General features: G+C 41.5%; 1 protein-coding gene and 1 long non-coding RNA gene across 3 annotated transcripts; both read right to left on the bottom strand.

Annotated features, from left to right (window-relative positions):
• Positions 1–1,197: 1,197 nt before the first annotated feature.
• LOC114786033 (uncharacterized) lies at positions 1,198–4,207 on the bottom strand. The gene is made up of 3 exons (XR_003749155.1): positions 3,612–4,207; positions 2,458–2,489; positions 1,198–2,332 (listed from the first exon to the last, which is right to left on the bottom strand). It is a non-coding gene; the product is annotated as an uncharacterized LOC114786033 (long non-coding RNA).
• A 92-nt stretch (positions 4,208–4,299) lies between these two features.
• Positions 4,300–27,371, bottom strand: pnpla7a (patatin-like phospholipase domain containing 7a). Of its 2 annotated transcripts, none has more exons than XM_028972795.1 (35): positions 27,278–27,371; positions 25,915–26,003; positions 25,712–25,799; positions 25,300–25,382; positions 24,426–24,514; positions 23,923–24,063; positions 23,507–23,666; positions 22,780–22,860; positions 22,519–22,647; positions 22,316–22,396; positions 21,568–21,706; positions 21,270–21,356; positions 21,110–21,192; positions 20,855–21,007; positions 20,633–20,710; positions 20,138–20,343; positions 19,433–19,564; positions 19,029–19,152; positions 17,380–17,493; positions 16,474–16,540; positions 16,084–16,233; positions 15,116–15,179; positions 14,049–14,217; positions 12,915–13,097; positions 11,738–11,856; positions 10,769–10,925; positions 8,083–8,199; positions 7,886–7,955; positions 7,638–7,754; positions 6,988–7,136; positions 6,708–6,860; positions 6,268–6,381; positions 6,011–6,095; positions 5,747–5,903; positions 4,300–5,277 (listed from the first exon to the last, which is right to left on the bottom strand). In XM_028972795.1, the coding sequence occupies exons 2-35, from the start codon at positions 25,999–26,001 to the stop codon at positions 5,067–5,069; spliced, it is 4,137 nt and encodes a 1,378-aa protein (XP_028828628.1). In that variant the 5' UTR covers positions 26,002–26,003; positions 27,278–27,371; the 3' UTR covers positions 4,300–5,066. The 2 variants fall into 2 exon arrangements, with proteins under 2 accessions (XP_028828628.1, XP_028828629.1); XM_028972796.1 differs by having other exon boundaries at positions 5,747–5,862.
• Between the last annotated feature and the right edge of the window lie 194 nt (positions 27,372–27,565).

The following is a 27,565-nucleotide window of genomic DNA, read 5'->3' as shown; positions in this document are numbered from 1 at the left end:
GCTCCACTGTGGTTTGTGTTGGATATACTTATTTAAAAGATTCCTGTATTTCCACATGCAGTAATGCCAATGGAATAGTAGTTACTTTACTCACACATAATGGAGATTTAAAAGTATCAGCATGAAAATGATATGCCATCATCATCTGGTGCTTTGTTGTGAGAGAGAGTAGAATGTTTTTGAAACTGTTTGTATGTCTAACAACACGTTTAAAAAAATTGTGCTTTGCCTCAAAACGCATAGTCCAGACACAAACCAAAGGTCCAAAGCATTTTATCATTTCTGGATAATGTTCCAAGAAATGGTGCTTAGGAGTTAACTTAAAGTCAGGAAAAACTTCCAAAAGTCTGTGACGATGTTCAGATATCAATGTATCAAGGTAACTAATACTGTCCTCAGTATGAACAGGAGACACCACAAGCTCAGTAATATCTTTTAATGTCATATGGACTTGCCATGTGGGGTCATTGGATGGCACCTTTGCACCAATTATAAATGGTAATAATCTCAGTAATGTCCAATTCTCGTGTGCGTTTCCAGCAATGGATCTTCGAGAAGAAAGATTTAGTGGGATGGGTTGAGGGCAGTCAGTTTTATCAGTCCCATTATATGGAAACTCAGTAATTAAATCATTCAGTTGTAAAACTGTAAAATATTGCTTTTTTACAAACACATTAAAACATAGTGCCAACTCCAAAGGAATTATTCCTTCTAAGAGGTCATGGAGCACATCTGGTGGGTACCCTGTCACAAAATGGAAATGCTTCAATTTTTCTGTTAAGGGACAAACCTTTTTTACACCAAAACAATGTAACAGTTCAGGGTTTTCCTTTACAGACCGAACATGTAAAGTATAATTCTCCTTTGTTCTTGGTGGAAAAGACCCAGAATGCACCTCTTTTTGCTGGTAGTCTGAATGATGCCCAATACAAAATCTACATATGTAATGTCCAGTGAAACTTTCTACCAGGCCACTCAAAGAATGAGCACCAAGATTATCTGCTGAAACACAAAAGACTGAACCTCTGATATGTTTGCCAATGGCAGGGAAAAAATGCCCTCTTCCTCCAATGTAATAAGGTCTTTTAAGAGAGGCTCTAGGACAGTTTCGTATCCAAATTTCTTAACATCATTTGCTTTGCAAAGAAGTGCCAAATTAATTGATGTTAATCTGGATCTTAATTCTGATGGCACATCTGCAAGTACCCAATACACAGCTGTCACTTTATGTTTTTTCCGTGAGGTTCCAAGTGGATTGCATATTTCAAAATCATCCACATAAAGTATAAGTGAAATTCTTAGATCCCCATTTGTGTGGAACTCATTTAACCTGAAATATCTGCCATCTCTAAAGGAGGAAAACTGTGATGCATTCCCTGAATGTCCTGTCAGTATCTTACTCACAATGTCTTTATTGTTTAACAGTTGCTTTAAGGACTGTAGGATAGGTACATATTGAAAGGAACAACTGTTCAGTGGATCCAATATATATATTCAACTGGCTCAATAAAAAATAAGTTTTCTTTAAAGTATTTCCCCCTCTTATATTTTGAATAAAAAGGACCTTCAGGACCAAAAGCTTTAGTTAAAGGATTACAGAATTGTAATTTTTCAACTAACTCACAGATCACATTTTCATCAACAGTGCAACTATCCTGTGTCAAAATGCTTCTCACTATATCTGGAATATACTCAGATGATAACGTGCAAATAAACTGGAGCTGTTCCACCAAGTCATCTAAACATTTGCCTGTGACATTATAAATGCTTTCCAACTTCAAAAAGAGAGAACCAATTACTTTCTCAAATGTACTTATATTGCCTTCACAATCCACATCTACAGTAGAATCCAACTCCACATCATCATTTGATTCCAGTGATGAAGAGTGGGTTTCATTCTGTTGAAAACTGGTAGCAATAGGAAGTTTTACAATCACATCAGCTTTAAACTTATCACATGAGTAAGATTGGTGTTTTCGACTTCTGTGAGTAGCATAAGTGGCATATATGTTTGTTTTGAACTCACAACCATCAAACACACACACTATTGTTTCTAGTCTTTTAAGATGAGAATTGATGTGTTGAAAATAATCTTTAGTGTTTGGAAAGCATGAGTTACAAATTTTACATCTGAAAGCTGTCACATCTCCTTGATCTTCAGATTGCTCAGATTTATGAGCTCTGCATAAGTGTGTACGCAAGCCACCCCAAGTTTTAAAAGAACACGGACAGTTCAAATAAATACAGGGAAGAAAATGTCCATGACCAAAATGTCTATGTTTAAGCCGATAATGTTTAAGAAGTCCCCTGTCTGACACACCCCTTCTGTAACCTAAAAACAATTTCGAAACAAAAACATATAAAAACTTTGTTGGTAAAGAAAACTGGCAGGTGTCTCATAATAAATTTAGAAAAATATAGGGCTTTCTTTCCCAATATTAAATATAAACAACTTACCTCCCCTCTTTTTTTGAACAGTTGTTAACAAGCTGAAAAGCAAATTAGGAAAGTATATTAAATGCATGATTAAACTCCTAAAGTCATTATGCATTTCATGCTTCAACACAGGGGTTCTCAAAAATCTGTGATTTTGAATTGAAAATGGAAAGAACAAATGATGCACGGATTCTATGCGTGCTGATAAAGCACCTGGAATTTAAAACCGAGAGTGGAAACGAAGATGCCTCACAGCAGGCGTATGGAGACATGCAGACCCGGAGTTCTCCAGATGCTAACAACGCAAATTTAACAGCGTAGATAACTTTAGCTGCAAATGGCTTTGCTGCGATACTACTGCATGTGACCGGTGGAATCCTGCCTTGTGTTGTGACAATGAAAGGATGAAACAAATACAGTTCACTTAGCAGTAAGTCAGATGGGTTCTACCTTCTGTGGACGTTCTCCCCTACCAAGTGTTTGAATTGGTCTGGCCCATGTTCCTGCCTAAAATGTCAGCAAGCTACTTAGCAAATAGGATATCTAATTTATCTAACCAACAAACATGCTACCAAGCCAATATTTCAGTACAGCAAGGAGTTATAGCTAATTTAACTGACCAGCCGGCCAGCTAATATTTCATATAGCAAGAAAGCTAACTAAATTAGCTGGTTCTTTTTTTTTTTCAGAGCAATGCAATTTCATTTCAGCTATTTGCAATTTCAATTCCACATATTGTTAAAGTGAAGTGTTTTCTGTTATTTTACATACGTATAAGCCCCCACCCCACCCCTGTCTGAGGCGTGAAACTCCCGGGCTGAAAATGGCTCTCGCTCCAGCCCTGTTCCCGCCTAAAAATGTTAGCAGGCTACTTAGCAAATATTTCTTTGTACTCAGCAAGAATGATTTCTAATTTATCTAACCAACAAACTGGCTACCAAACCAATATTTCAGTACACAATGAGTTATAGCTCATTTAACTAACCAGTCGGCCAGCTAATATTTCATACAGCAAGAAAGCTAACTAAATTAGCTACCTAAACAGATTTAATTTAAACTTGAAAAAGCCGGCGAGACAACTTTGTTTTTGAATATTTAATTACGTACAATTAAGATACGTTCCAAAGAGTAGAAGTAATGTTTCTCTTTTAAAACAAAATTACTTTAGTTCTTACCTGTCATGCACTGGTTCACCTCAGAAGAGAAATGGCAGAATGCCTCGTGTGGAGAAATCAGTCAGGGAGGAGTGGCCTACTCGCGTGTGTATACTCCCTTACAGAAGCACTCATTCGTTCAGGGAGTAGAGAATTGGTCTGGCAGAATGGCATGTTGGCTATAAAATGTATATTTAATTAAAATTGTTCAGATGTACCAGGACATTAGCCCATACATAAATATTTTGTTCGTTAAATAAATAAATAATAAATTATTATATAAGAAATAAATATAAATAACGTGCGCACACACTCCTGAACACGCCCTTCTGAACTCACACACAAATCCTAAAACTAATAGGATTTACCTCAAAATTACAAAGAAATGCTACCTTTTTAATATGGTCAAAATGCTTTTTCAAATCTGTCCCGGAATAACGACGTCACGTGTTCGGTTTCCTTGACCATGTGTCTAAGAAAATTTAGTAAATTTCTATAATAAATTCACTTATCGAAATTACTTGCTTTTTGTAATGTATTATAAAGTAAAAATTTTTGAAAATACAGAAATTATCACCATTTTATCTGTTAGTCAAATATTTATGTATTTTAAAGAATTTAACTTAATATAAATATGTATCTTTCACACAAATATTCCTCATTGAGTTCCACTATTGAAAATTGATGAAGTCAACTCAAATACTCATCATAACAACATTCAACATTTTTATTAAACATGCACACTTATATATTTGTGTCATATTTACTGGGTGCTTGAATTTTTTTTTACAGTGTAGGGTTCCTGTCCATTAGCATAAAGCCATCAGACATGGTTCTAATAAAACCCGGTTGTGTGCAGTCACTGTGTCAGTGGTGACGAACCACAGACTCTATTAGTGGCATGCGGCTGTAAATAGAAAGGCACCTAGCTGTGCTAATGGAAAAAGGCTGAACTGCTATCACCTCAAGGCACACTTGGTTGCTTGAAATGATTATAAAATTGCATTGATAGGCGTATTAGTCTTTGTATGTAAACTGTGTGTGTGTGTGTGTGTGTGTGTGTGTGTGTGTGTGTGTGTGTGTGTGTGTGTGAGTCTGTGTGTGTGAGTGCCAGAGGTAAGTAAAACGTAAATCTTCACTATTGTTCTCCAAGGTACTAAATTGCACTGGTAAATGAAATGCACCCTTCTGATCTCATCACATAAATGACTGAGAAAACCATTTCTGGATTAATGAATGAAGAAGGCACCCTCTGGGAGAGCTACTCTGACCTGTCTGTGATCAACATTTGTCACATATTGCCACAAAAATGAAAAAAAAAAAAAGACACGTGAAATGGAGCACGAGCCCTGAGCAGCTCAAGGCTTGACTAGGTTTTGAACATGGGCCGTTCCTTCAATAAGACATCTCTGAAGGAGAAGTTCAGATTCCTGCTGGATAATTCAGATTCTGCCAAGAAAATCGGTGATTTGTTCTTTATATTCCTGCTAGACATGCCAGCTTGAAAAGGCAGACAGGACTGAGTGCTAACAGTTGGTGGTCACCGTGTGTGTGTTTAGTCAGCACTGGCCACAGTCTTTCCACTGCCCTTCCTGCTACGCAGGGTGGGTGACGAAGAAGGGGACAGACCAGTATCTTTGGTGGTGGGCGGAGCCCGCAGCCTTGGTTGCAATTCCAGTTCTTCATCCTAATGATGAAGCAGAAAAGAAGAAAACGAACTTATTTAGACGAGCTGCACAGTATGTTGGCAATGTGATATTCAGCATGCTAGACATCTGGTCAAGGTCTATGACAAGTCAGCAAGCATGTTCACAAATAAGCCAATCAAACACCCACTTGCCAAAAATAAGAGTTTTTGGTAGGCGACTGTTCAAATTCACTCATAAAATGATTTAGTCTGAGCAGGGTCTTTAAAAACACTCTCTGTGGTTCACATCAAATGCGTTATCCCAAAGTCTAATGGCAGGAGAATCACAGTCAACGTGGGAAAAGTGAGACAGGGTCTATAAACGTGTCATTAAAATGGCTCATCTCCTATACCCACAGTGTCCTGCTTGTTCCAAACTTCCAGTCTTCCTCTCAAGAGATTTCATTAACAAGAACAAACATGTGGAATTTGAAACTGACAACGATTTCCTATTCGTAGTGATTCTCACAGTGTCTCCAGTCTCCTCCTCTTCTGTGTGGTCACAATGGTGACTAGGTAGCTCCATATCAGACAGGGCACTTTCCACAAACTCCTCCTCATAGTCCGTGTGGTAATCAGACTCTTCTGTGTCACAGAAAGAGAGCGGTAGAAACTATTTTGCCAAACTGAGAAGACATTAATAGTAAAGAAACAAAACGATTACAGAGCAGGATCCAAATAGAATCACAAGTATAAACATTAATGTGCAGGAACGTGTAAAGTCCTCTCTCACCGTCCACAAGGGGCTGCTTTACTGGCTCAATGCGGGACACGATCTCTGCCAGGTCAGTAAAGGATGCGTTGGGACAGGTGACCGGCTGCAGAGGTAAGATCGGTCAATCATCCAGCCCCAGGAGGCGTCTATAGTTTACTGGTCACCCACATTTATGTTGCTGTTACTGCTGTTACTGCAACTACTAGTAATAATGCTACATCTACTAATAATAATAATGACAGGCAGCCTTCCTTATTCATCACCATTGGACTCACATTGTTACTCTGTGTGTGAAACTCTTCCTGATGTCTGTCCTTCAGCATCTTCTCCACCACGCCACTGCGACACCAAACATCGAACACAGTCTTCCCATGCTGATAGCCCACCTCCTGAGAAGAGACACATGAAAAAAACATTTCACGTGCCAAACACACAAGAGTATAGATTGATCAGTCAGAAGGTGGTACATTTTGAATTCAATTTATGTTCTCAAAACAGTCAGCAGTACAGTAGAAAAATTGTCCATATAACACACTACATGGTGTGTAAAACAACCAGCAATACAGATACAAAAGTCCAGTGAGAAATACAGAGTTGAGAAGAGACGAATGAGACAATGATCAAATAATCTGTTAATAATATAATTACTATTAAAATAACGTAAATGCTTGCCACTTGAAAAAGAAGGTGAATGTGATGAGATAATATGACTCACAGCAATTTCGTCAAACTTTCCAAACTCCAGTGTGCGATAGCGGTCAATGGGGGGTCTGATGTATTCACAGTAATCGCTGTTTTTCACGGATTCCAGCTGACGCACACAGCACACGTACGCTAGACGAGTCTGGATCTCACCCATGTTCAACACCTGGCCAACAACACACACACGTTATTCTATTCTACTGTAGGTAAAGAAAAGCAATACCAATAGCCAATCGGAGAATAAAATGATTGTGCATTGGTCATTAAACATACACACACACTCCCAGTCAGACCTTGACTTTCTCAGCAACTGGATTAAGGCGTTTCCATAGCAGCCACCATCCTGACAGTGAATCCCCATAGTTGGTGAGGTTTGTCTCATCCTGACTGCCCACGTCTATGGCAATGACCACCTTCGCTCCCATGGAACGTGCCACATCAGCTGTTAGAGAAGGAAAAACATAATTAAATAAAGTATTTTTAAGCAATAATATAAAAATTAGCTTATCAGAACAACTACCATCATTGGCTACAATCAATCAATGTGCAAATAAGTACTATTTGTTTTTGTTTTTCACAAATGCATTAATTTATACAGAAAATCAGAAATCCATCTGAGTGAATTAAGCACATTAAAGGTGGGAGTTGTGGGGTTAATTCGTAATAGATTTAAATTGAAGTGTAGTTGAAATATTGAACTATGTTGAGAAATTTTGACTTCGATGAGTTGACCTGTACTTTTTATACAATTAATTCAAGGGTAATCCATTGGCTTGTTCTTTCACAAATAAAACTTCTCCATATAACAGTGTCAACAGTGTCAGCATGGATCCAGCCCACACAAACACCTCCGTAACACAAAACCACGGCTGATTTTTATGGATGAGCTCTGACAGGCTTTATTGCTGTGACCCGGCTGAAAGTAACTGCCTTATTGCAGAACCTGGCAGATTGTTGATGTAGCCTCCATCCATGAGCAGGTGGCCGTCTTTGGGGTCACAGAGAGGGGGCAGGTAGCCTGAGAGAGTCATACTGGCACGAACGTATCTCCAGAGAGAGCCTGAGAGACGAGGGCATGGGAAAAGTAAGCATAGTAAGCAACAGAAAAAAGAACACAGAGAATAACAGATGAAGGGCAATTACAGAAAAATGGATGACTAAGTGATACGTTCTGTAAGGGACGGGGCTCACCATCGGTATGCACCCTCATGGAAGAATTGGTGATGTCGGTGGTAATGTTGAAATAGGGGATCCACAAGTCCTGCAGTGAGAGCAGGAACTTAATCGGCACAAAAAAAGTACAAAACCTCCCGATAATCCCACCAAATCTGTACAGCAAAAGGCACATCAATTAGTGTTCAACCCAGTAACCATGGTAACCCTCTCACCTCAATCTGCTTGCTGTTGAAGATGGCGCTGATGCCAGAGTTGAAGGCTGCCCCGGAGAACATGGAGGTGACAGGATAGGTCAGGTCCAAAGCCTTCTTAAAGACGGATGTCATTTCCTGCCAAGCAAAATTCAAATGACCCATCAGACCCACCTTCATAGTTCCCACTCCTGTGTAGAAAGTTATCTTAAGGCCATAAGTCTTAATGTGGAAAACATCTTTCACAGACTATTTCTAACAACCAGTGAGCCTGTACATTGGTAAATCTTGGTGGTAAATTTTTACATGATAGATTGAATGTAAAATTGACTGAATGCCTGAGTGACATCACAGAAGGGTCTCCATCAGAAAGGTCAACACATCTGTATTGTGTCCTTATTACTGTGTTGTTACACCATGTTAGGGATTTAAATTTATGGCATTTATCCAGAGCGACTTATAATCAGTAGTTACAGGGACAGTCCTCCTGAACATACTCAGGATAAAGACATTAATAGACATTAAAACACAATTTTGCGGTTTTCACACAATCATGATCCATGCAGTGTAAAGTAATCAACTTCCACAAAATCTACAAACCATGAAATGCTGAAGACCTCCGAATATAATTTTATTATGAGGCTCAACTGGCTCTAATCATACATATAAATGCAGTGAAACTGTAATTATATTTTTGACCATTTTCTGCATTTACTGTGTGTCCCTGAAGCAATCTTCCATCCTCTTATACTCGATTGCCTTCCAATAAAGACTGCAAGGCCATTTTCATTAATTGACAATTTTTCATTTAGTGGGAATTCAACTGTGCAAAACTGAGATAAGAGTCAACTGTCAGCCCTACCTTTACTTTTCTACTTTTGAAAATGTCCTACTCTTAGACAATGTATGTTATAGAGATTGTTTGTCCAGGCTCTGAATAATTCAGCAATAGTTGTTTGTTTTTTTTAAGGCCACTAGGCTTGTCTGGGTGCAGGGCGGGGGACTCACCCAGGTCAGGAGGTCAGCCCATCACAGGGTACACACACAAACACACACACCGCTCAAACAAACCCTCACATCTACAGTCAATTAACAGTTGCCAATTCTCCTAGTGTACATGCCTTTGGACAGCGAGAGGAAACTGGAAAACCTGGAGGTCACCCACGCCAAAATGGAGAGAGCATGCAAACTCCACACACAAAATCCGAGCCAGGACTCGAGGTGTGAAGACACGGTGCAAATGGCCATGCAACTGCATGGCGGAAGCATTCCTAAAAATAATCTTGTTTTTTCATCAATTAAAAAAAAAAGGTAACCAAATAGCAGGAAAGACTCATAAACTACATACAAATAAAAATTAGAGGTGGGCATAGATTAATTTTCTTAATCTAGATTAATCTCACTGTAATCTTGGAATTAATCTAGATTAATCTCACTGTAATCTGTGTTTGGGATCATTGCCACGTTTCATCTTCAATGCCCTTGCTGATGGAAGGAGGTTTTCACTCAAAATCTCTCGATACATGGCCCCATTCATTCATCAGTCGTCCGGGTCCCTTTGCACCCCCAAAGCATGATGTTTCCACCCCCATACTTCACAGTAGTTATGGTGTTCTTTGGATGCAACTCAGCATTCTTTCTCCTCCAAACATGACAAGTACAGTTTTTACCAAAAAGTTCTACTTTGGTTTAATCGGACCATATGACATTCTCCCAATCCTCTTCTGGATCATCCAGATGCTCTCTAGCAAACTTCAGACGGGCCCGGACATGTGCTGGCTTCAGCAGGGGAACACGTCTGGCACTGCAGGATTTGAGTCCCTGGCGCCGTAGTGTGTTACTGATGGTAGCCTTTGTTACTTCGGTCCCAGCTCTCTGCAGGTCATTCACTAGGTCACCCTCATGTGGTTCTGGGATTTTTGATCACCGTTCTTGTAATCATTTTGACCCCACGGGGTGAGATCTTGCGTGGAACCCCAGATCGAGGGAGATTAACAGTGGTCTTCTATGTCTTCCATTTTCTAATAATTGCTCCCACAGTTGATTTCTTCACACCAAGCTGCTTACCTATTGCAGATTCAGTCTCCCCAGCCTTGTGCAGGTCTACAAGTTTGTTTCTAGTGTCCTTACACAGCTCTTTGGTCTTGGCCATAGTGGAGATTGGCGTGTGACTGTTTGAGGTTGTGGACAGGTGTCTTTTATACTGATAATGAGTTCAAACAGGTGCCTTTAATACAGCAAATGAGTGCAGGACAGAGGAGCTTTTTACAGAAGAAGTTATAAGTCTGTGAGAGTCAGAAATCTTGCTTGTTTGTTAGTGACGAAATACTAATTTTCCACCATAATTTGCAAATAAATTCTTTAAAAATCTGAGGATGTGATTTTATGGATTTTTTCTCTCATTTTGTCTCTCATAGTTGAGGTATACCTATGATGAAAATTAGAGGCCTTACTCATATTTTTAAGTGGTAGAACTTGCACAATTGGTGGCTGACTAAATACTTTTTTGGCCCACTGTACATACATCGACATACAAACTATATTTATACACACCCACACCCACACACACACAAAACAACCTTACTATTCATCTTCAGGGTTGCTAAAATAGCACCAAGTTGGCTGAGGGGGACATTATTTATAGTTCTAGAGACATCACAGTCTAAAAATAAATTAGAGAGGCTAAACTGGGAGAGAGATGACTCACCATGGCCCACTCCCGCGCCCTGACCCTCATGCGGCTGGGGCTGCGGTCCTCTGCATAGAGCGCTGCCATCAGGGATCCAATTGAAGTTCCTCCCACCAGATCCACTGGGATCCCTGCTTCCCTCAGAGCCTTCAGTATACCCACCTGTGAACAGCCTCTGAGACAGACAGAGGGTAGAATGAGTGAGGGACTTAATATCTTTAAAAATGCAAATCTTAAAAATAAGAGTTAAAGACATCAGAGTTACAGATATATACGCAGATATATGAAGAAGGATGCAGAAAAACTGAAAAACCAACCTTTACATGAGATCCTCACAAACACAGGACAGAGGGAATGAAAAAATGGAGGTGAGGGGTGATTAATGAAGGGAGGAGACAGAAAGTGAAGGAGACAAGTAGAAAGGATGAGTGAAGAGAGGTGAAAGGAGGTCGTGAGGGAGTCTGTGTGAAAGAGGGCAGTGTGAGTTATGAAGCCAGACAGAAACACAATTACTTTAGAATTAAATTACACGCTCCTGTTTCACACTGAGCTGCTACTGAACACTCAGTCACAAGGATGAGGATACAAAATGTATTTTGTCACATCAAGTGTGTCTTCAGGATTTACAGAAATATACCAATATAACCAAGGAAACAGATATAACTTAGGTGGGTGGGAACTAACTACCTTTTTTTGTCAATTATTTTGTCACATTTTGTATCATTAAAAATGGTCTCTCACAATCCCTACTGCCTTTTATGTAGATAGATCATCGAAGCTTTAATTAGAGAATTCTGTGAATCTGACATCATTCACGAACATCCCCAAAAGTACCACCCTGTGTGTCTGAGTTGTAGAGCAGTATCTGCCGCACGTGCAATGGGTGAGAGAGCGAGTGAGAGAAGAAGGAAACGTATGTGCTTTAAAGTGCAGCTAAGGGTGTGTGTGGGCGAGAACTACTGTAGGTGTGTGTGTGTGTGTGTGTACCTAGCTCCTCCACCTCCGAAAACCAGTGCGATGGCATTCCCTGTGAGAATGCGAGCCAGACGGGAGAAATCAGAGTGCCGGTCAGCTGGCTTCTGAAACACACGCTGGTACATCTCTCTCTGAAAAACACACACACACACACACACACACACACACACACACACACACACACACACACACAGAATACTTCCAAATTCCTCTAAATTCTTCACAACCCAATGAACAACACGAAATTCGCAGGTGACATGACAGCCGCGGCCGAGGGAGCGGTGCAGCCTCAACAACCTGGTCCTAAACACCACAAAAACATAGCAGCCCATGTTGTTGGCTAGAGCAAAATTTCAATCGACATGCAGCCTCTGATCGGAGGCGGGGCTTCTGTGGAGAGGGTCTCAGTGTTCAGGTTCCTGGGCACTGAGCTGGAGGATGACCTGGCCTGGAGCTGCTGAAGAAGGCGCAGCAGAGACTGTTCTTTCTGAGAATTCTCGGGAGAAACCAGCTTTCCAAGAATCGGCTCCTCGCCTTTTACCACTCTTCCATAGAAAGTACACTTACGTACGGACAAAGGAAGGTGCTCCACGAGATCAGGTCAGCAGAAAAAACAATTGGCTGCCCTCTCCCCACCCTGGAACAAATTTACACCTCACGATGCCGCAAAAAAGCAATAGACATTTTACAGGACTCATTACACCCCGGTCATTGGCAGGACAAACCGCCTTTAAAACTCTAAATAAACTGTTATCCATATATGTGCTATATCTCCATAAAATGTGCAATACCACCTCACTATGGGAAGTAATGTGCAATAGACTGTAAAAACCCATTGCAATTTGTATTTTTGCATATTTTTTGTATTTATATTTTCTTCTGTAATGTAATTTATGTATATTATGTTGACTAGTATTTTATTTGTTTGTTTATTTAAGTCTTTCGTATTTCCTTTCTTATATGCATGTTGTTCCAGGAGAAGTGACAATGACAATAAAGATAATATACGACATGTGTATTTATCACCAAGCTGTGTGTATAAACGTAACCGAAGAAGGCAGAATGGACCATAGAAGTGTATGAAGCATTCGTTTGAGATGAATGACATGTGCATATGCATGCATGTTTGCTTATAAATGTGTGCAATAATGGTTCTGTCGAGGCGGGTGTGCTTGTGCGTGGTAGGTACCAGTTTAGGCAAGCTCCTCTTTGAGAAGACCCTCCGTGGGCAGGACAGGTGCAAGTGTCTGGAGATCCAGCTTCTCATGTTGAGCCAGTCCACCGTTCCCCTGGGTGGAGGTCCGTCCTCACGGTGCAACAAGACCAGCTGCTTTTGAGCACGAACCGCACTGCCCTCCAGCATGCGCTCCAACTGAGATAGAGATGGAGACAGAGGCGTGGAGATTTACTACATCTTCTCCATCCTGATGGCAGCGGCGTCTTCCAAGATGATGTCTCCATCCACAGGATAAGAGTATGATTCATCCCGATGTGACAAACACAATAATCATAACACCAAACAAAGCAGAATATCGTTCAACCCTTCAATGTAAACTCAGCACTGAGGCTGTTCTGGTACTAAAGAGAAAGATACAGAACGAGTGGTGCATTGTACTCAGGAACAGAATGAAAAGAAAGCACACTTGTACCAAGGTACGGTAACCTATCATTTACACAAACACCAGGGCAACCCAGAGATGCCTGCACTGTGAGACACATTCTTACAGATAATGGATGCGCTTCGCAAACACTTCGCATTGCTGTGCAGTTTGAAAAACCTACAATTGGAGGACAAAACGAAATCCACTACAGGCTCATTCAGGAATTGAGCTCATATTGATCGGCACTGCTGTCATATTTTCAACACCATTACCAAGGACACACATTTTCCTGGAGGTTATAATTTCTTAAGGCTTGTATGACTCAGATGAGCCTTTCATCAGTGAGGTTCAACCTTGAGGCTGAAACACACACACACACACATCATCACACACAGCAGGAAGCGAATGCCACCCGCCATCAACAGCCTCTTCTCTCCACAAACGCAAACATGGGGCGACCCTGCGCACCCTCTAATCTCCTGCAGGGACCAGAGACGCCCCCTGTTCTCTGCCAGGCCTCCATTACAGCAGAGTAATGATCGGATGAGGCGGCTGCTGGAGAGCAGCCCTAATTACACCGCTGATCACCAACCTGCCAGCGAAGTTACTCATTTTACACCGAGCTAAATTCTGCCACAGTCACGGCGTCCCTCAGCAACACACACAGTGTAATTATTCAACGTCGGACACTCGGGACCGAAGGAAAACAGAGATCAGCCCACCTCTCCCACAGTGGCTTCCTGCTCCCCGAGTCCGACGATGATGATGCAGTCGGCTTGCCGTATGCAGCGCTGGGTCCAGGGGGTGAGGGTGGAGTCTGTCTGGTACAGGACTATGCGGTGGATGTCCTCCTGCTGGCCCAACCAGCTGGATAGGCGGTACTCATGTACACTGGGGGAGGCAGAAGTCAAAGGTCGTGCAACCTATAGACAACTTAAAAGTAGCAATGTGGTCTTTTATTGAAATACAAATCACAAAATAACTAAAATTGTCAGAGGACTGCGGCATGGGGACTGGGGAGCCGCGATGTGTTCCCTCTCACCGTCTGGATGTGAACTGGTTATTGCTGGTTTAACGGCAGTTACAGAATCACTTTGCAAGGTAAACCTGTGCGGAAGATGTAGAAAGATGTACAAAGAACCCTGCTTAAAATACCCACTGCAGGAGTGAGCACGTTAAAAATGCTTTTAAGAAATCACATTTTTTTCGTCTGGATAAATCTGTAAACAATATCATTGTTGATTGATCAATCCCACAACTCATCCAGACTGAGGGTGTCTGTGTGTGAATTCATTTCTTTATAATTAGGGTCCCAAGCCCGGGTAAACGGGGAGGGTAGCGTCAGAATGGCACCTTTTGTGCCAGTCCACTGTGGCGATGATCCCTGCCATATGGAGACATTATTGTTCCGTTTTCATTATTCAGGTTGAGATTTTTGTATTCTGTGTTACCTGTTTTTGTGCCAATCCCATTGTTTGTTGAGCTCTGACCCATGGCCCATTATTTGGCTAAATAAACAACTAATAGAACGTCGCTACAACATCTCCCTGAAGGGGTGGGGGGTGAGCGGTCCATGTTGATGGTGTTGTTCATTTTCATTTCACACAGACGGTTGACTTTCATCTCCAAGCTTCAAAAAGCCGCTGCAATTTATTGGCGTTTTTGATGTAGAAAGCACATGCTTAACCATGAATACATTTACATACTTTTCGGCATGTTCTGGAAAGTATCTTGTAAACACATGAGACACACACACACACACACACAGCTTTTCTTCGTGTTAACAAACCTGTCCAGGGCTGTGGACCCAAGGCGCTGTTTGATGATGTCACTGGTCAGGAGAAGAGTGGGACCTATGAGGTAAATCAAAGAAATTCATTTCTAATTAAGAATCGTTTTTTTGACCCTTAAAGGACAGAACATCTTTCTTGGTTAAGATTAGTTACTATAATTATAAATGCCACTCCCATAATATCAGAAAGGCACCGCAGGGACCTAACCAACGGTACGACTCTACGTGTCTCTCGCGGTACTGATCTGCCGCTGGGAACATATGGCATGGGGCTATATATCAGTTTCGCTCTGGCAGAGACTCCCATGCTTCCGCTCAGACTGCGCTCTCCTCTTTCCAGCCGAAGGACGTGAGAGTTTTAGCAAGGCTGCCTCAGCAAAGGTCAGCGTGACACCGGGAAAGCGGAATATGTTCCTTATGAGAGGAACATCACTTTGGCTGTAATTACACAAGCACTGTAGCAATGACAAATGAGGTTTTCCTCAGGATTTAATGCTAAACGTATCCCTCACTGTCTGAGAGAGAAGAACAAAAAGGGACCTTGTTGAAAATGAAATCCCCCTTCACTATCGCACAGAAGAGCCTTGGGCCTCCATGACCTTAGTTAGTTATTTGTTTTAATTGTCTAATCATTAGAACGTGAACAAAACCAACAAAACAGTAAGACGGCAGTAATCAAATGAACAAAACTAAACTAACAATCCTTAAATGGGAGGGATAGAGAATAAACAAAGCAATAATCAAATGAACAAAGAGACAAATGAACAAACAAATGAATAGTAATGAACAGGAACAAAGAAGTGCATTATTGCTTTGTTTGCTCATTCATTAAGTCAAACAGAGAAACAAAAAATGAAGGAACAAACAAAACAGGGCAAATGAACAAACAGAGTAAAAAAAACTGAAAAAAATTTTAAATAAACAACGAACCAAAATAAAATGTAATAAAGGAGTGGTGTACACACCAATGGCGATGAGGGCATGCTGCAGCTCCAGGGTGAAGGCGGTTAGTGGAACCTCCTCACTCACGGGCAGGACAGTTACGGTGGACAGGTTGGAGACCGGGTTTCCCGCGTCCCACTTACTGCCGGGAGTGTGCAAGGCCAGGCTTCTGGCTGAGGATGGAAATACACTATTGGCTGAACACTCACTACAATTTGGCTGAAACACTCACTACAAATCACTTTTAGGCATCAAGGACACGGTCACATAAGCCAACACTGCACAGATGCACAAGCACACACCCATGCAGACACGGTGACTGTGATTCGCTTTGGATAAAAGCCTCTTCCTATCGAAACGTGATGTAATATAATATAACATTTACAAAAACAGAAAGACACCTGCAGACACACCTGTCAGGGGCCCATTGACCTGCTGAAGGATCTTCTGACCGAGAAGGTGGATAAGTCTTGTGACAACCTAAAAGTTGGATGACAGGAACACAAAGAACACACTCACCATGGCTTTTAACCCAGTGTGTCATGGTACGGTGTTCTTATGTGCTTTAGGCAGTCCTTTCTTTTAATATCTATTTTAATATCATGTCATAAATATTTTCTGTTTTATTCAACCCCTTGTTTAATTCAAATTGCTGCAAGTTTCTCTTATTTTATTCGGTCCATATGTGTCCTGTTCCTGGTAATTTAACTTACTTTTTATTTTAATGTACAGCACTTTACATATTTTATATGTACGCAATATATAAATATATGAAATAGGATAAAATACTGCAATTATTGCCATTTTCATATATTAAATAAATACATTGTTATACTATTTAATATTTTATTATATATATTGAAAAATGTCCTACATTAAATGAGATTATATATATATATATATATATATATATATATATATATATATATATATATATATATATATATATATATATATATATATATATATATATATATATATATATATATATATATATATATATATATATATATATATATATATATATACACATACACACGGGGAAGTTACTCATATATTAAAATATACTTACCAATGTATTGCAATATAAATTCTAGAATAAAGCTTTGTAAAGTTTCGTATGGGTGGCCAATTCAATGTAATGATCTAATTCTGTGTAAATAAAGTATATAAAAAAATATATATACCATAGAATAAATATAACACATTTTACATCCTAAAATGGCATTAATGACACTAACATTCAGACAATATGGGTTTAACATTTCAACATTTCAGGCCTAGAACATGACAGTCCAGTTTTAAGAAGAGTTGCCCACCTGGGGGAATTTTCTCTTGATGGAGTTGAGCGCCCCCTCAGGCAGCTTGGCCAGTTCTGAATCCCGCACAGCATGAACTGTGGTGGCTCGGTTTTGATGGGTTAATGCCTCAACCTTCGAACACAGACAGACACAAAAACATACACTTAGCTGCATCACTGTCAAATTCTGTCTCTTAGATCTCTAGACAAAATTTCTTTAAGAGAAACCAAACCAAAAAAAGTTTACTCAGATTCCTTGCTGCAACATATATTTTTTACTTTCCTTTACTTTACTTTGCAGACGCTTTTATCCAAAGCGACTTACAAGAGGAAGACACCAGCAAGTATTTTTTAATCAATATCCTTTCTAAAATGAAGGAGGTTAAATTACAAACATTTACATATTATTGTCACTAAATCTGTAACCCCCTGAGATCACTTGGGTTCATTCCTGAGGCAAACCCAGCCCCCAGTTTTAAAAGTAGGCCAAAACCCGTTTGATTGGCTCTGTTCAATGTCCCCTCCTGGGCTGTACCCTGAGGCAGACAGACCAGGGACCTTTAAAACGAGGAAAAAAAGCGATTTAAGTGAGACAACACTGTCAGTGCTGACGCAAGAAGACTGATTTAGCAACACAAAAAGAATCCCACACAGTGGCCTAGAATCAATCAATCCAAGCACACACACACATCTCCAGGGCTTGTAACCATGGCATCACCGCAGTCGCCAGGTATTCTTATCCATGTGGGTGTCACCGTGGAGACCTGTGGAGACGTCGCCCAAGGTCACGTGTGCGGTTGTAAGGGTTACCTGACCTTTTTGGATCTCATGGTTTCTGAAAAACAAGACAACTTGGACTCCATTCAGTCAAAACAAAACAAAAAAAAAAACAGCTAATCTCGGCTTCCAATGAATGTGAACCGCTGAGGGGCCATTATCCGGTTAAGGACGGCGCGCTCCCCTAAATAACAGCAGCAATAACGGCCGTATAAGAGCCACAGGCCTATAATTGTAACTGCTGACTGCAGCAGTGTTCCTCTGTGCTGAAAAGGGGGCATGGAGACAAATGCAGCAAAAACCGGCAGCCTGAATTCAATTAACCTACTTCCTGCAGGTAGTTCAGCTCAATATTTATTGTCCAAATGCCACTGCTGACTGCATTGGCAGCCAAAGAGTCAATGAGTTTCACCAAAAACTGATAAGACACAAGGCTGGGAAATGGAGGCCACTGGGCTAAATGGGATTTCAAAAAAGATTTATTGGAACTATTTAAAAATATATAAGCGAACATACCATTTCAATAAAATTATTAGGGCATTATTAACGTAGGGGCAGAGGTTGGCCTAGCAGAAAAGGAAACAGATCAATAATCGGAAGGTTTCTGGTTTGAATCTTTGTTACTGAGCAAAGCACCGTCCCCACACACTGCTCCCCGGGCGCCTGTCATGGCCGCCCACCGCTCACCAGGGGTGATGGTTAAAAGCAGAGGACGCATTTCACCGTGTCACCGTGAGCTGTGCTTGGTGTGCTTCACAATGGCAATCATTACACTTTCACTTCACTACACTACTTAAGTACTTGACGTGAGTGCTCTCGGTAAGATATTGCGGCAAATTAAGTTCATGTGTCAAGTACTTTTTTGTATACGAGTTATTAGTCAAGGCTCACCACTCCAATGAGATCGCCACGGCCATACTCCCCCGTCAGCTCCTTTTTCCCATCATCCTTCATAATGACAGAGCGTAAACGACCACTCAGCACTATGAATGTACTGTCTGACTTATCACCTTGCCTATGAGACAGAGAGACAGACAGAGAGTTTGCAGGTAAGGTTGACAGAATATAAAAATCTCCCCTCCTCACAATAAAGATTTAACAAGTAAAAATTTTTTAGCAATATATCTATAGACAAGTTCAGTAGCAATGAAAGTCTCAAGGTAAAAACACTTTTACATCTACACATTTACTCTGGGTTAGTACTACAGGCACAACATGATTGTAAATGAGAAAAATACAAAACAGTTCTGAATACACAATGAAATCTGGAAAAAAAGGGTGGAGAGAGTAATCACCTGTAGACAGCACGGCCGGCCTCCACAGCCATCCAATCAAGAGCGAAGTCGATCTGCCGTACGAAGGACGACATCCTCCTGACTACGGAGTGAGCGACATTCAATACGACCATGGGCTCAGCTCGCATGATCCTGACAGCAGGCAAATACATCACATTTTCATGATGGCAAATCTGATGAATCCATATGCATAGATATGTGTAACTGAATTATTAAAGCCTCAGATGTACAGTAATTAAGAATTCATTAAGGTCAAACTATCCAATTCCTTGGGTAAACAACTCTGCAAATCTGCATAATAATTAAAATAGAGGCAGATACGTTTGGAGGCGTATGCGTGTGTGTTTGTATGTATGTACACTGGGACAAAAAAAAAGTATTTGGAAGCCGCCGACTGTACAAGTTGTCCCACTTAAAAAGATGAGAGAGGTCTGAAATTTTCATCATAGCTATACCTCAACTGTGAGAGACAGAGTGCAAAATAAATCCAGGAAATCACATTGTATGATTTTAAAATTATTTACTTATATAACAGTGCAGACCTCTGTCAGACCTCTGTGTTCGTTGTTGAACAATCGCTGGCTGCCAAATACTTTTTCCCCACTGCAAGATGATAAGGTACTTCAATCTTCAAAATGTGTGTCTATGCAAGTATGTTTATGAATGATGTTGGTGTATTTGGATGTACGTATTTCAATATCTCACTCATAAAAGTGTGTTTTGGAGATGGACAGGAAGCTGCAGTCTCGATGAGCTTTCACGGTGAAGATAAGAGGTTCTCCAGTCAGGACAGCCAGCTGACCCACCAGCTCCCCAGGGTGGGTCACAAAGAGACAGGTGTCCTCCTCCCGATCAATCATCCGCTGGTACACATGGAGTGCCCCCGAGATCACAAACTGCACACTGACTTCCTGAACACACACACACACTGATATTAAAATGCATAAGCACAAAAAAACACTTATGTATACACACACACACACACACACACATATACACATATTTGTGTGTCACTAATCACTAAAGCCAGAATCAAAATATTAATTGCCACTAGTGACAAACTGGCATGGACATCAATCTCATGCTTTAATCAACAGCCATTGATTAATGGCTCATTTGTTACGTGCATTAATATTTCATTATAGCTTACAGCTGTTGTTTTGAGGAAGATGAGGATGACGAAGGTCACACCAAACTGACCTGATCTCCCTGATGGGCTACAACTGACCCAGATTTCACCTGGTGTAATGTTACCCTCCCCTCCAACAGAGTGGGGTCCTGAAAAGTACATATACATTAATAAAAAAATGCACATTCTTTTAAAAATTCTCACACAAACCACAACTCAACAATCAGATCAATGGATTTGATGAACTACGCGGTAGTACACAATATTGTTGCGGAGGATAAGAGCATGTGCACCTTCAGTTGAATGATGCTCAGCAGGTCTTTTTTGGCTGCCTGGAAGATGGCTCCTACCCGGCTGGGGTGGACGTCAGAGCGCTCCCAACTGTCCGAATAATGAATCACAGCAGACGGTGTTTGCTGCATGGTCACACTCTTCTTCAGTATGGACTAACAGAGGATCAGAGCAGAAATCAGATAGGAACAGGGGAACACGAGAGGACAGAGTAAAAATAGTTAAATAGATGGTGCATTTTCAAAGAAGAGGGCCACCTTGTGAATGACAGGACTGGAAGGTGCTTCATCGATGGTGACCCTTGCTCTCTCGTATGCCATACTCAAATCATTACCCAGCCCTTAGAAGAAGGAAGAGACTCATTTACCCACATTTCTTTAAATCTGTGTCTCGTCGTCAATTTTTTTCCCCTCATACCTGTGCCTTCTACAGGCATGGAGACTGAACGAGGCTTTCTCAAGCTGGCAGAGGCATTTTCACACACTCCTACTGCTTTACCACCAACTGCAAAACACACAAAAACTTACTTTAGGCAGAAAATGCTAGGGGGAAACATTCATATGCTTTGTAATTATTTATAATTATTTCTGAGAATTTGCATATCAGCTTATGGGAGTGTGTATAAGTCCATGAGCTTGACACTGTGCTGGAGAGAAACTGTGCGTGTGAGATTGTCTGTTTATGTGACAGAGTGTGTGTGTGTACCAGGCATCACCTGTCTCAGGCTGCTCAGCCAGCCCTTGGACACTCTCCTCATCTGAGGTGGGCTGGAAATTGGGTCGGCGTGGTAACCTGCCCGGACTGCCCTCTCCAATAGCGCTGGCAACTGCTGACAAGGGAACCGCCTGTCTCTCCTGGAAACCACGTAGCATAATAATCATTCCTCCTCACACCAACGTCAACTGTCTGCCAACGAATCCAAACACATCCACACAGATATACAGAGTGGAGACTAATAGAGAGGTTAGGACCCGACTGATGAATTAGATGTCCAAAAAAACATTGCATCAATGAAAGAAATCACCAAAATTAGAATACCGTTAGTATGCATGATTCATCCTATCTCATCCACATCATCTGAAGGTTTTCACCAGTCAAGCCCTTATCCTTGCAAATACTGACAGTAGTTAGTTAGCTAATAAAAATATGTGTCCACGTGTCATTAGTGTGTAAATTAAAAACTGCAGTGAAGAAAATCAGGCTCTGACACAACAGACTCTGCAAGAATAATCTATCATTTCAGAAATAATTAAGGAGGAAGTAAACAGCAAAATCTGCCTAATAATCTCTAGTGAGCTAATCATCCACTCTACAAATCAGTGTGCAGGGCCTTGGTTCAACATAGAAAACAATAAATGAGTGAGATTTTGGTGTGTGTGTGTGTCTGTGTTTGTCTGTGTGTGTCTGTGTGTGTCTGTGTGTGTCTGTGTGTGTCTGTGTGTGTGTGTACATGTCCAACTCACTGGGTTGAAGAGCTCAGTTGTCAGGCCTAGATAATTGTGTAGAGCCAAGAAAGTCACTCTCTGCAGTCGAACCATGATAATCTGCACAGAACACAGAATATACTTAACAGAGTGTGTACCCTGGTCAAGGTCTTTGAGCATTTCTTTACAACAAAAATTGTGTGTGTGTGTGTGTGTGTGTGTGTGTGTACATGTTTGTGTACCTGTATAACTCTGATCTGGGTCTCTGGATATTTCTCAAACACAGACTGGAAGGCGGACGCCGGCAGCCGCAGGACGGTGCAGCGGGATGCAGCCCTTGCCGCGACTGTTTTATAAGGAGCAGGGTGACCCTGACAAGCAATCACAGAAAATAAAATCAAGAAACAATAAATAGAGGAGGAGTGGAGAGTGGGGAGAGAGAGAGAGAGAGAGAGAGAGAGAGAGCATGTGAATATTAAGAATATTAAGTGGTAAACACTCACAGTGATTATGTCCAAGATGCTCAACAAACTGTGAACACTGTCACCGGGCAGCACATCCTTCACTATGGCCTCAGTTCCATCCTGAGAGAGAGCAAGAAAACACACACACACACACACACACACACACACACAGCACAGGAAAACAAACATAACACATACATAGAAATAAGTTCACAACAGACCCACACATGCAGCAGTTAACACACAACACACACACACACCATATCAGTAAAGACCATAGCAGAGATTACAGAACAAAAGTTTCATATCTAAATCTGGACAAAAGAGGGTGTGAGTTTCAGCAATGTTTGATTAGTCAGATAAACCGAAAGAATCTGAAACTGGGAACAGACAAACAGGATAAATCACAGTCGGAATCCTCAACTCAATGAAAACTGAACAGTAATTATTAGGTAAATGAAGTAAAGTGAAAGTGAAGTGATTGTCATTGTAAAGCAGAGAAAGCACAGGACACAGATATAATGAAACGTGTCCTCTGCTTTTAACAATCACCCTAAGTGAGTGGTGGGCAGCAATGAAAGGCGCCCGGGGTGTGTGTGGGGACAGTAGTGGCACCTTGGAGGCTCGGGATTCAAACCGGCAACCTTCCGATTACCGGTCCGCTTCCATACCCGCTAGCCAACCACTGCCCCACGATGTCCTAAAGCTTCAGGAAGGGGGCATTCATTAGAGTGTGTGTGTGTGTGTGTATATACAAAGTTCTTACACTGTCATGGATCCAGAGTTCCAACCGTCCATCCTGAACAACATAGATGCTGTCATCATCATCCCCAGGACGGAATAGCCCCTCCCCCTCCTGAAGCTCCACAAAGACCATGTGACGACAGAGTTCCAGAAACAATGGCTTCTCAAAGTGGCCAAGCACCCTGATATGCATATCATATAAAATTTATGTAAAATAACACACATTTACAGCATTTATCAGTCACCCTTACAATCAGTAGTTACAAGGACAGACCCCATGGAGACACTCAGATTTAAGTGTCTTGCTCAGGGACACAATAGGAGAGTGTGTTACACACTAGGCTAGTGCCACCTACACACTCATAAATGTACTACATACACACATTAATCAGGTTTAAGTATTAATACGGCATATGTGCCCACATGTGTCTACATTACCTGACATTTTTTAACATGTACAGCACTTCTGACGGTAGGTTGGAGTTCTGTACATCGAACTCAGTCAGATCAGCCTCTAACAGGGAAGGTGGTGGATCTTTGTGTTGCAGAGTAGGTGGTTCCTTTCTGATACGTAAAATTCTGCAGCACATGCAAAAAGGCAGACATCAACCCTTTAAAAAAATTATACAGGTTATATATCTGAATCAGGAGGCCACCATATAACAAAAAGAAAAAATACAAAAACAGGAGCGTCCAATCTTCTGTTAAAGACCAGGTTTTAGCAGAGATAGTACTGATTGGCGAGCAAAATCTTTTCATTATGGAAACATGTCAGTGGAAACAGCCACCAACAGCTTATTCCAGCATACAGGCCAGCACTATTGATGACATATTAGATAATAGGACCACACAGGGACATATAATTTCAAACCTCAGAGAAAACAAGATATATAAAGGGAAAGAAATCAAGGTACTATGAGCGCTACAGATGATGCACGAACCTGCGAGCGATGCTCAGTACTTTCTGTCTCTTTCTTGGCCGCTGCTTGGACACTGAGGTAGAGACTGGGGTGGAGGACAGAGTCTGGACCTGAGAATTGCAATGGACAGAAGGAAAAAGGAGAGAGCAGGATGAAAGGGAGGCATAAAATATTCTCATTACAATGACACATGAACAGGTCAGGTGAACAGTCAGTTTGTTGACCATGTAGATGGTCTGGAAGCATGAAACATGGTCAAGTTTAAAGATATGAGTGAAACTTACAAGAACCAACATGAAACCCTGGGATTTGTTCCTAGTATGCAGCGGTTAGTATCTGCCAAAAAAATGGTCTAATGGAGCTCAACTGCATGATCCAATCCCACAGAAGAACTCACAGCACCTACTTAAAGATTACTGTGGACCACAAACATATCTGAGTGGTCTCTTCAGAAGAATAATGCCCTCTGTCACACTGCAGAAACTGTTCAGCAATGTTTTGAGAAAAGGACAAAGACATCCAGGTGTTGACTTGGCCTTCAGATGCCTTCAGAGGCACCATTCTGTAGTTTTAATGTTGGGTTGTAGATGTGCTATTACTGCGAGCTACCACCCCCTCTAGTGGCCAGAATTGTGATACAGTTTCATTACTGGTGTAGTAGCCTAGCGGGTAACACACTCACTTGTGCGCCAGAAGACCACAAAGTCACAGATTCAAACCCCACTTACTACCATTGTGTCCCTGAGCAAGACACTTAACCCTGAGTGTCTACAGGGGGGGACTGTCCCTGTAACTACTGATTGTAAGCTGCTGTGGATAAGGCCGTCTGATAAATGATGTAACTGTAAATGTACACAAACTCCATCACAACTTTGGCAAGACAGCAAACAGCTACCTTTCTCATGATCTTCCTGCCATAAAAGAGCACCTTGTCCCGCTTCCGGAACCGATAGCGAGGAGTCCCAGAAGGCTGACTACCTGTATGAGGGAACATAGAGGCTCCAGATCACACACATTCAATAGCACAACCTAAAACAAACAGTGACGCCACCTGCCCTGCTGGCTGTTTTTGTAATGCAAAACTGGAAATGCAGCAGAGTGGTCGAGTATCAGCCTTATCATGGAAAACACAGAGGCTAGAAAAACAATGTTCGGGGAAAGTGATACAGACTGCCGACTACATGTTTATTTTGGCTTTGTCTTGTGAACTGGAAATAGGCCAACAAGTGGTAGGATCGAAGGAAAATGAAATGGACAAATGCTTTTTGACACAGTGATTTTTTGGAATTGTTTAAGGAGACACTGACCAGCCCGCTTGTATCTTCGGTAGAGGAAGAGCACAAGGATGCCAATAAGAGAAACTGCTACAATGGCACCAATCAGGACTCCTGTGAGCTGTGCAGAGAGAAAGCATATACATATGATCATAACATAATTCTTATAGATAAACTCAGGAGACAAAGACAAACTCATGTTGCATAGATGATAGAAGGCTTCTTTAGATCAGTACCATTGTGTTCTGCATTCTCTCCTCCACAAACTGCTGCACCCGAGCGCCGAACTCTACGGCGCGTAAATCTATCAGATCCGAATCCATCCCTAGATTGGAGAGTTGAACACAATATGAGAAGAGCGTTAATGGCTAGAACCACATTTTATATTACAACAGTGAACAAGAAACTGTGGATGAAGAGAAAGGTACAAGATCACTTAAAAACATACAAACACAGTATCCACACGTAGAAGATAAATCATTCTAAAACAATGTGCCAATGCAAAAGCCATGGAAGATGGGCATGTTCAAGCGCTGACTGTACATGATTACACTGCATGCCAAGGACGAGCAATCCAGGAAAAGCTGCAGGTCCAGACTGAAAGCCAGGCCTGTGCTGAAGAAAGGATCGTCCATGTGTCTCGCTACCTGCCAACGGACGGTAAGTTCTATCACTGGCTGCATGCTTCCACGCCAACAGTATCATGAAAACAACAGTGCTGAAAATGGTTGTATCCACGACACAATCATTACAGCTGGACTGACCTCAATGAGCGACAAATCGGCCTGCAGAAGGGAGGTGCGCAACCTGATAAGATGCCACTCTGAGAACAGTTTGTCCCTTAATACATCTGAGACCAAAGAGCAGACGACGAACTTCTGAGACTGAGACACAGCTCTTGAACCAAAGGACCAACCTCCACCTAATCTCCCTAAATAAATTTGCATAATCTGTATCATTATCTCTACCAGCCACATTACATCAGGCTAAGATTTGATATCTACCTCCTTATGGTTTTATTGCATTTTTGTCATATCTGAGGCACAAGACACTATTTATTGACAAAATGACCATACTGTTTATGCTGGGTAAATGGTTTGATTCATGCGTACTGAGGTATTAATTTCAGTACTACAATACATTAACTTCTTAATGTATGGCCTCAGACAGAAGTAGAGAATAAATTGTATTCCTTCATTCATGACACTTTTGTAAAATTCAATTTGGTCTTAAAAATGCTGTAAGAACCACATAACTCAGGATCAGATTCTGGCTCTTAAAAAATCCCACCCTCCACAGAGGGGAGGTCAGTCGAAAGCCATAAAACTGGAACTGGACCAAACCACATGACTGATGAATAACAGGCCTGAACAGCAGTAATTAATAAAGGAGACAGTGGCAGACTTTCTAAGTGACATGACTCGATCACATGACATAAATAGCAATATAATGCGTTAAATATGGCCCTCGCTCCATCATGTCTGCTGCCTGTCTGCCGCCGCTTCGTCTAATTTAGCATCGGCATTAGATCTACCGAGGAAGCAGCGTTACGAGACCATCTCGGCAGCTTCAAGGCTTAGTAAATATGTTGCCACTCACTTCACAGATGTAGCTTTCCCTTCTGTCTTCCAGCCATGAGAACTCTCACCCTCTCTCTTCCTCCCACTCTACGCTCTCCAGCGTCGAAGTGACAGTTCGCCAGACTTCCAACACTGCGCGCCGCCATTGGCTGCTTCTTTGAAAATCGCACCTATCGGATTGCAGCTTATTGTCTTCCGGAATCCCGTTTCTAGACATCTCGGCCAATAACGAGCTTTGTGTACATCGCCGTTGTTTACACAACAAGCGGCCACCCTGAATAGATGGGACATCTGAAGGTTGTGTCCC

Source organism: Denticeps clupeoides, chromosome 3, assembly GCF_900700375.1.
Source record: "Denticeps clupeoides chromosome 3, fDenClu1.1, whole genome shotgun sequence".
NCBI lineage: Eukaryota > Metazoa > Chordata > Actinopteri > Clupeiformes > Denticipitidae > Denticeps > Denticeps clupeoides.
Note: the sequence above shows the minus strand (reverse complement) of the source record. Positions and strands in the feature narration are given on the sequence as shown.

Bases quoted from the DNA above. Each gene is read 5' to 3' on its own strand.
- pnpla7a (XM_028972795.1), bottom strand. From the start codon at position 26,001: ATGGATTCGGATCTGATAGATTTACGCGCCGTAGAGTTCGGCGCTCGG. The intron at 21,193-21,269 runs GTATGAGGGGAA...CCTTCTTCTAAG, and splicing joins CATGCCTGTAGAAGGCACAG to GGCTGGGTAATGATTTGAGT. The intron at 19,153-19,432 runs GTGATTACTCTC...TCTGTCTCATAG, and splicing joins GCCGGCCGTGCTGTCTACAG to GCAAGGTGATAAGTCAGACA.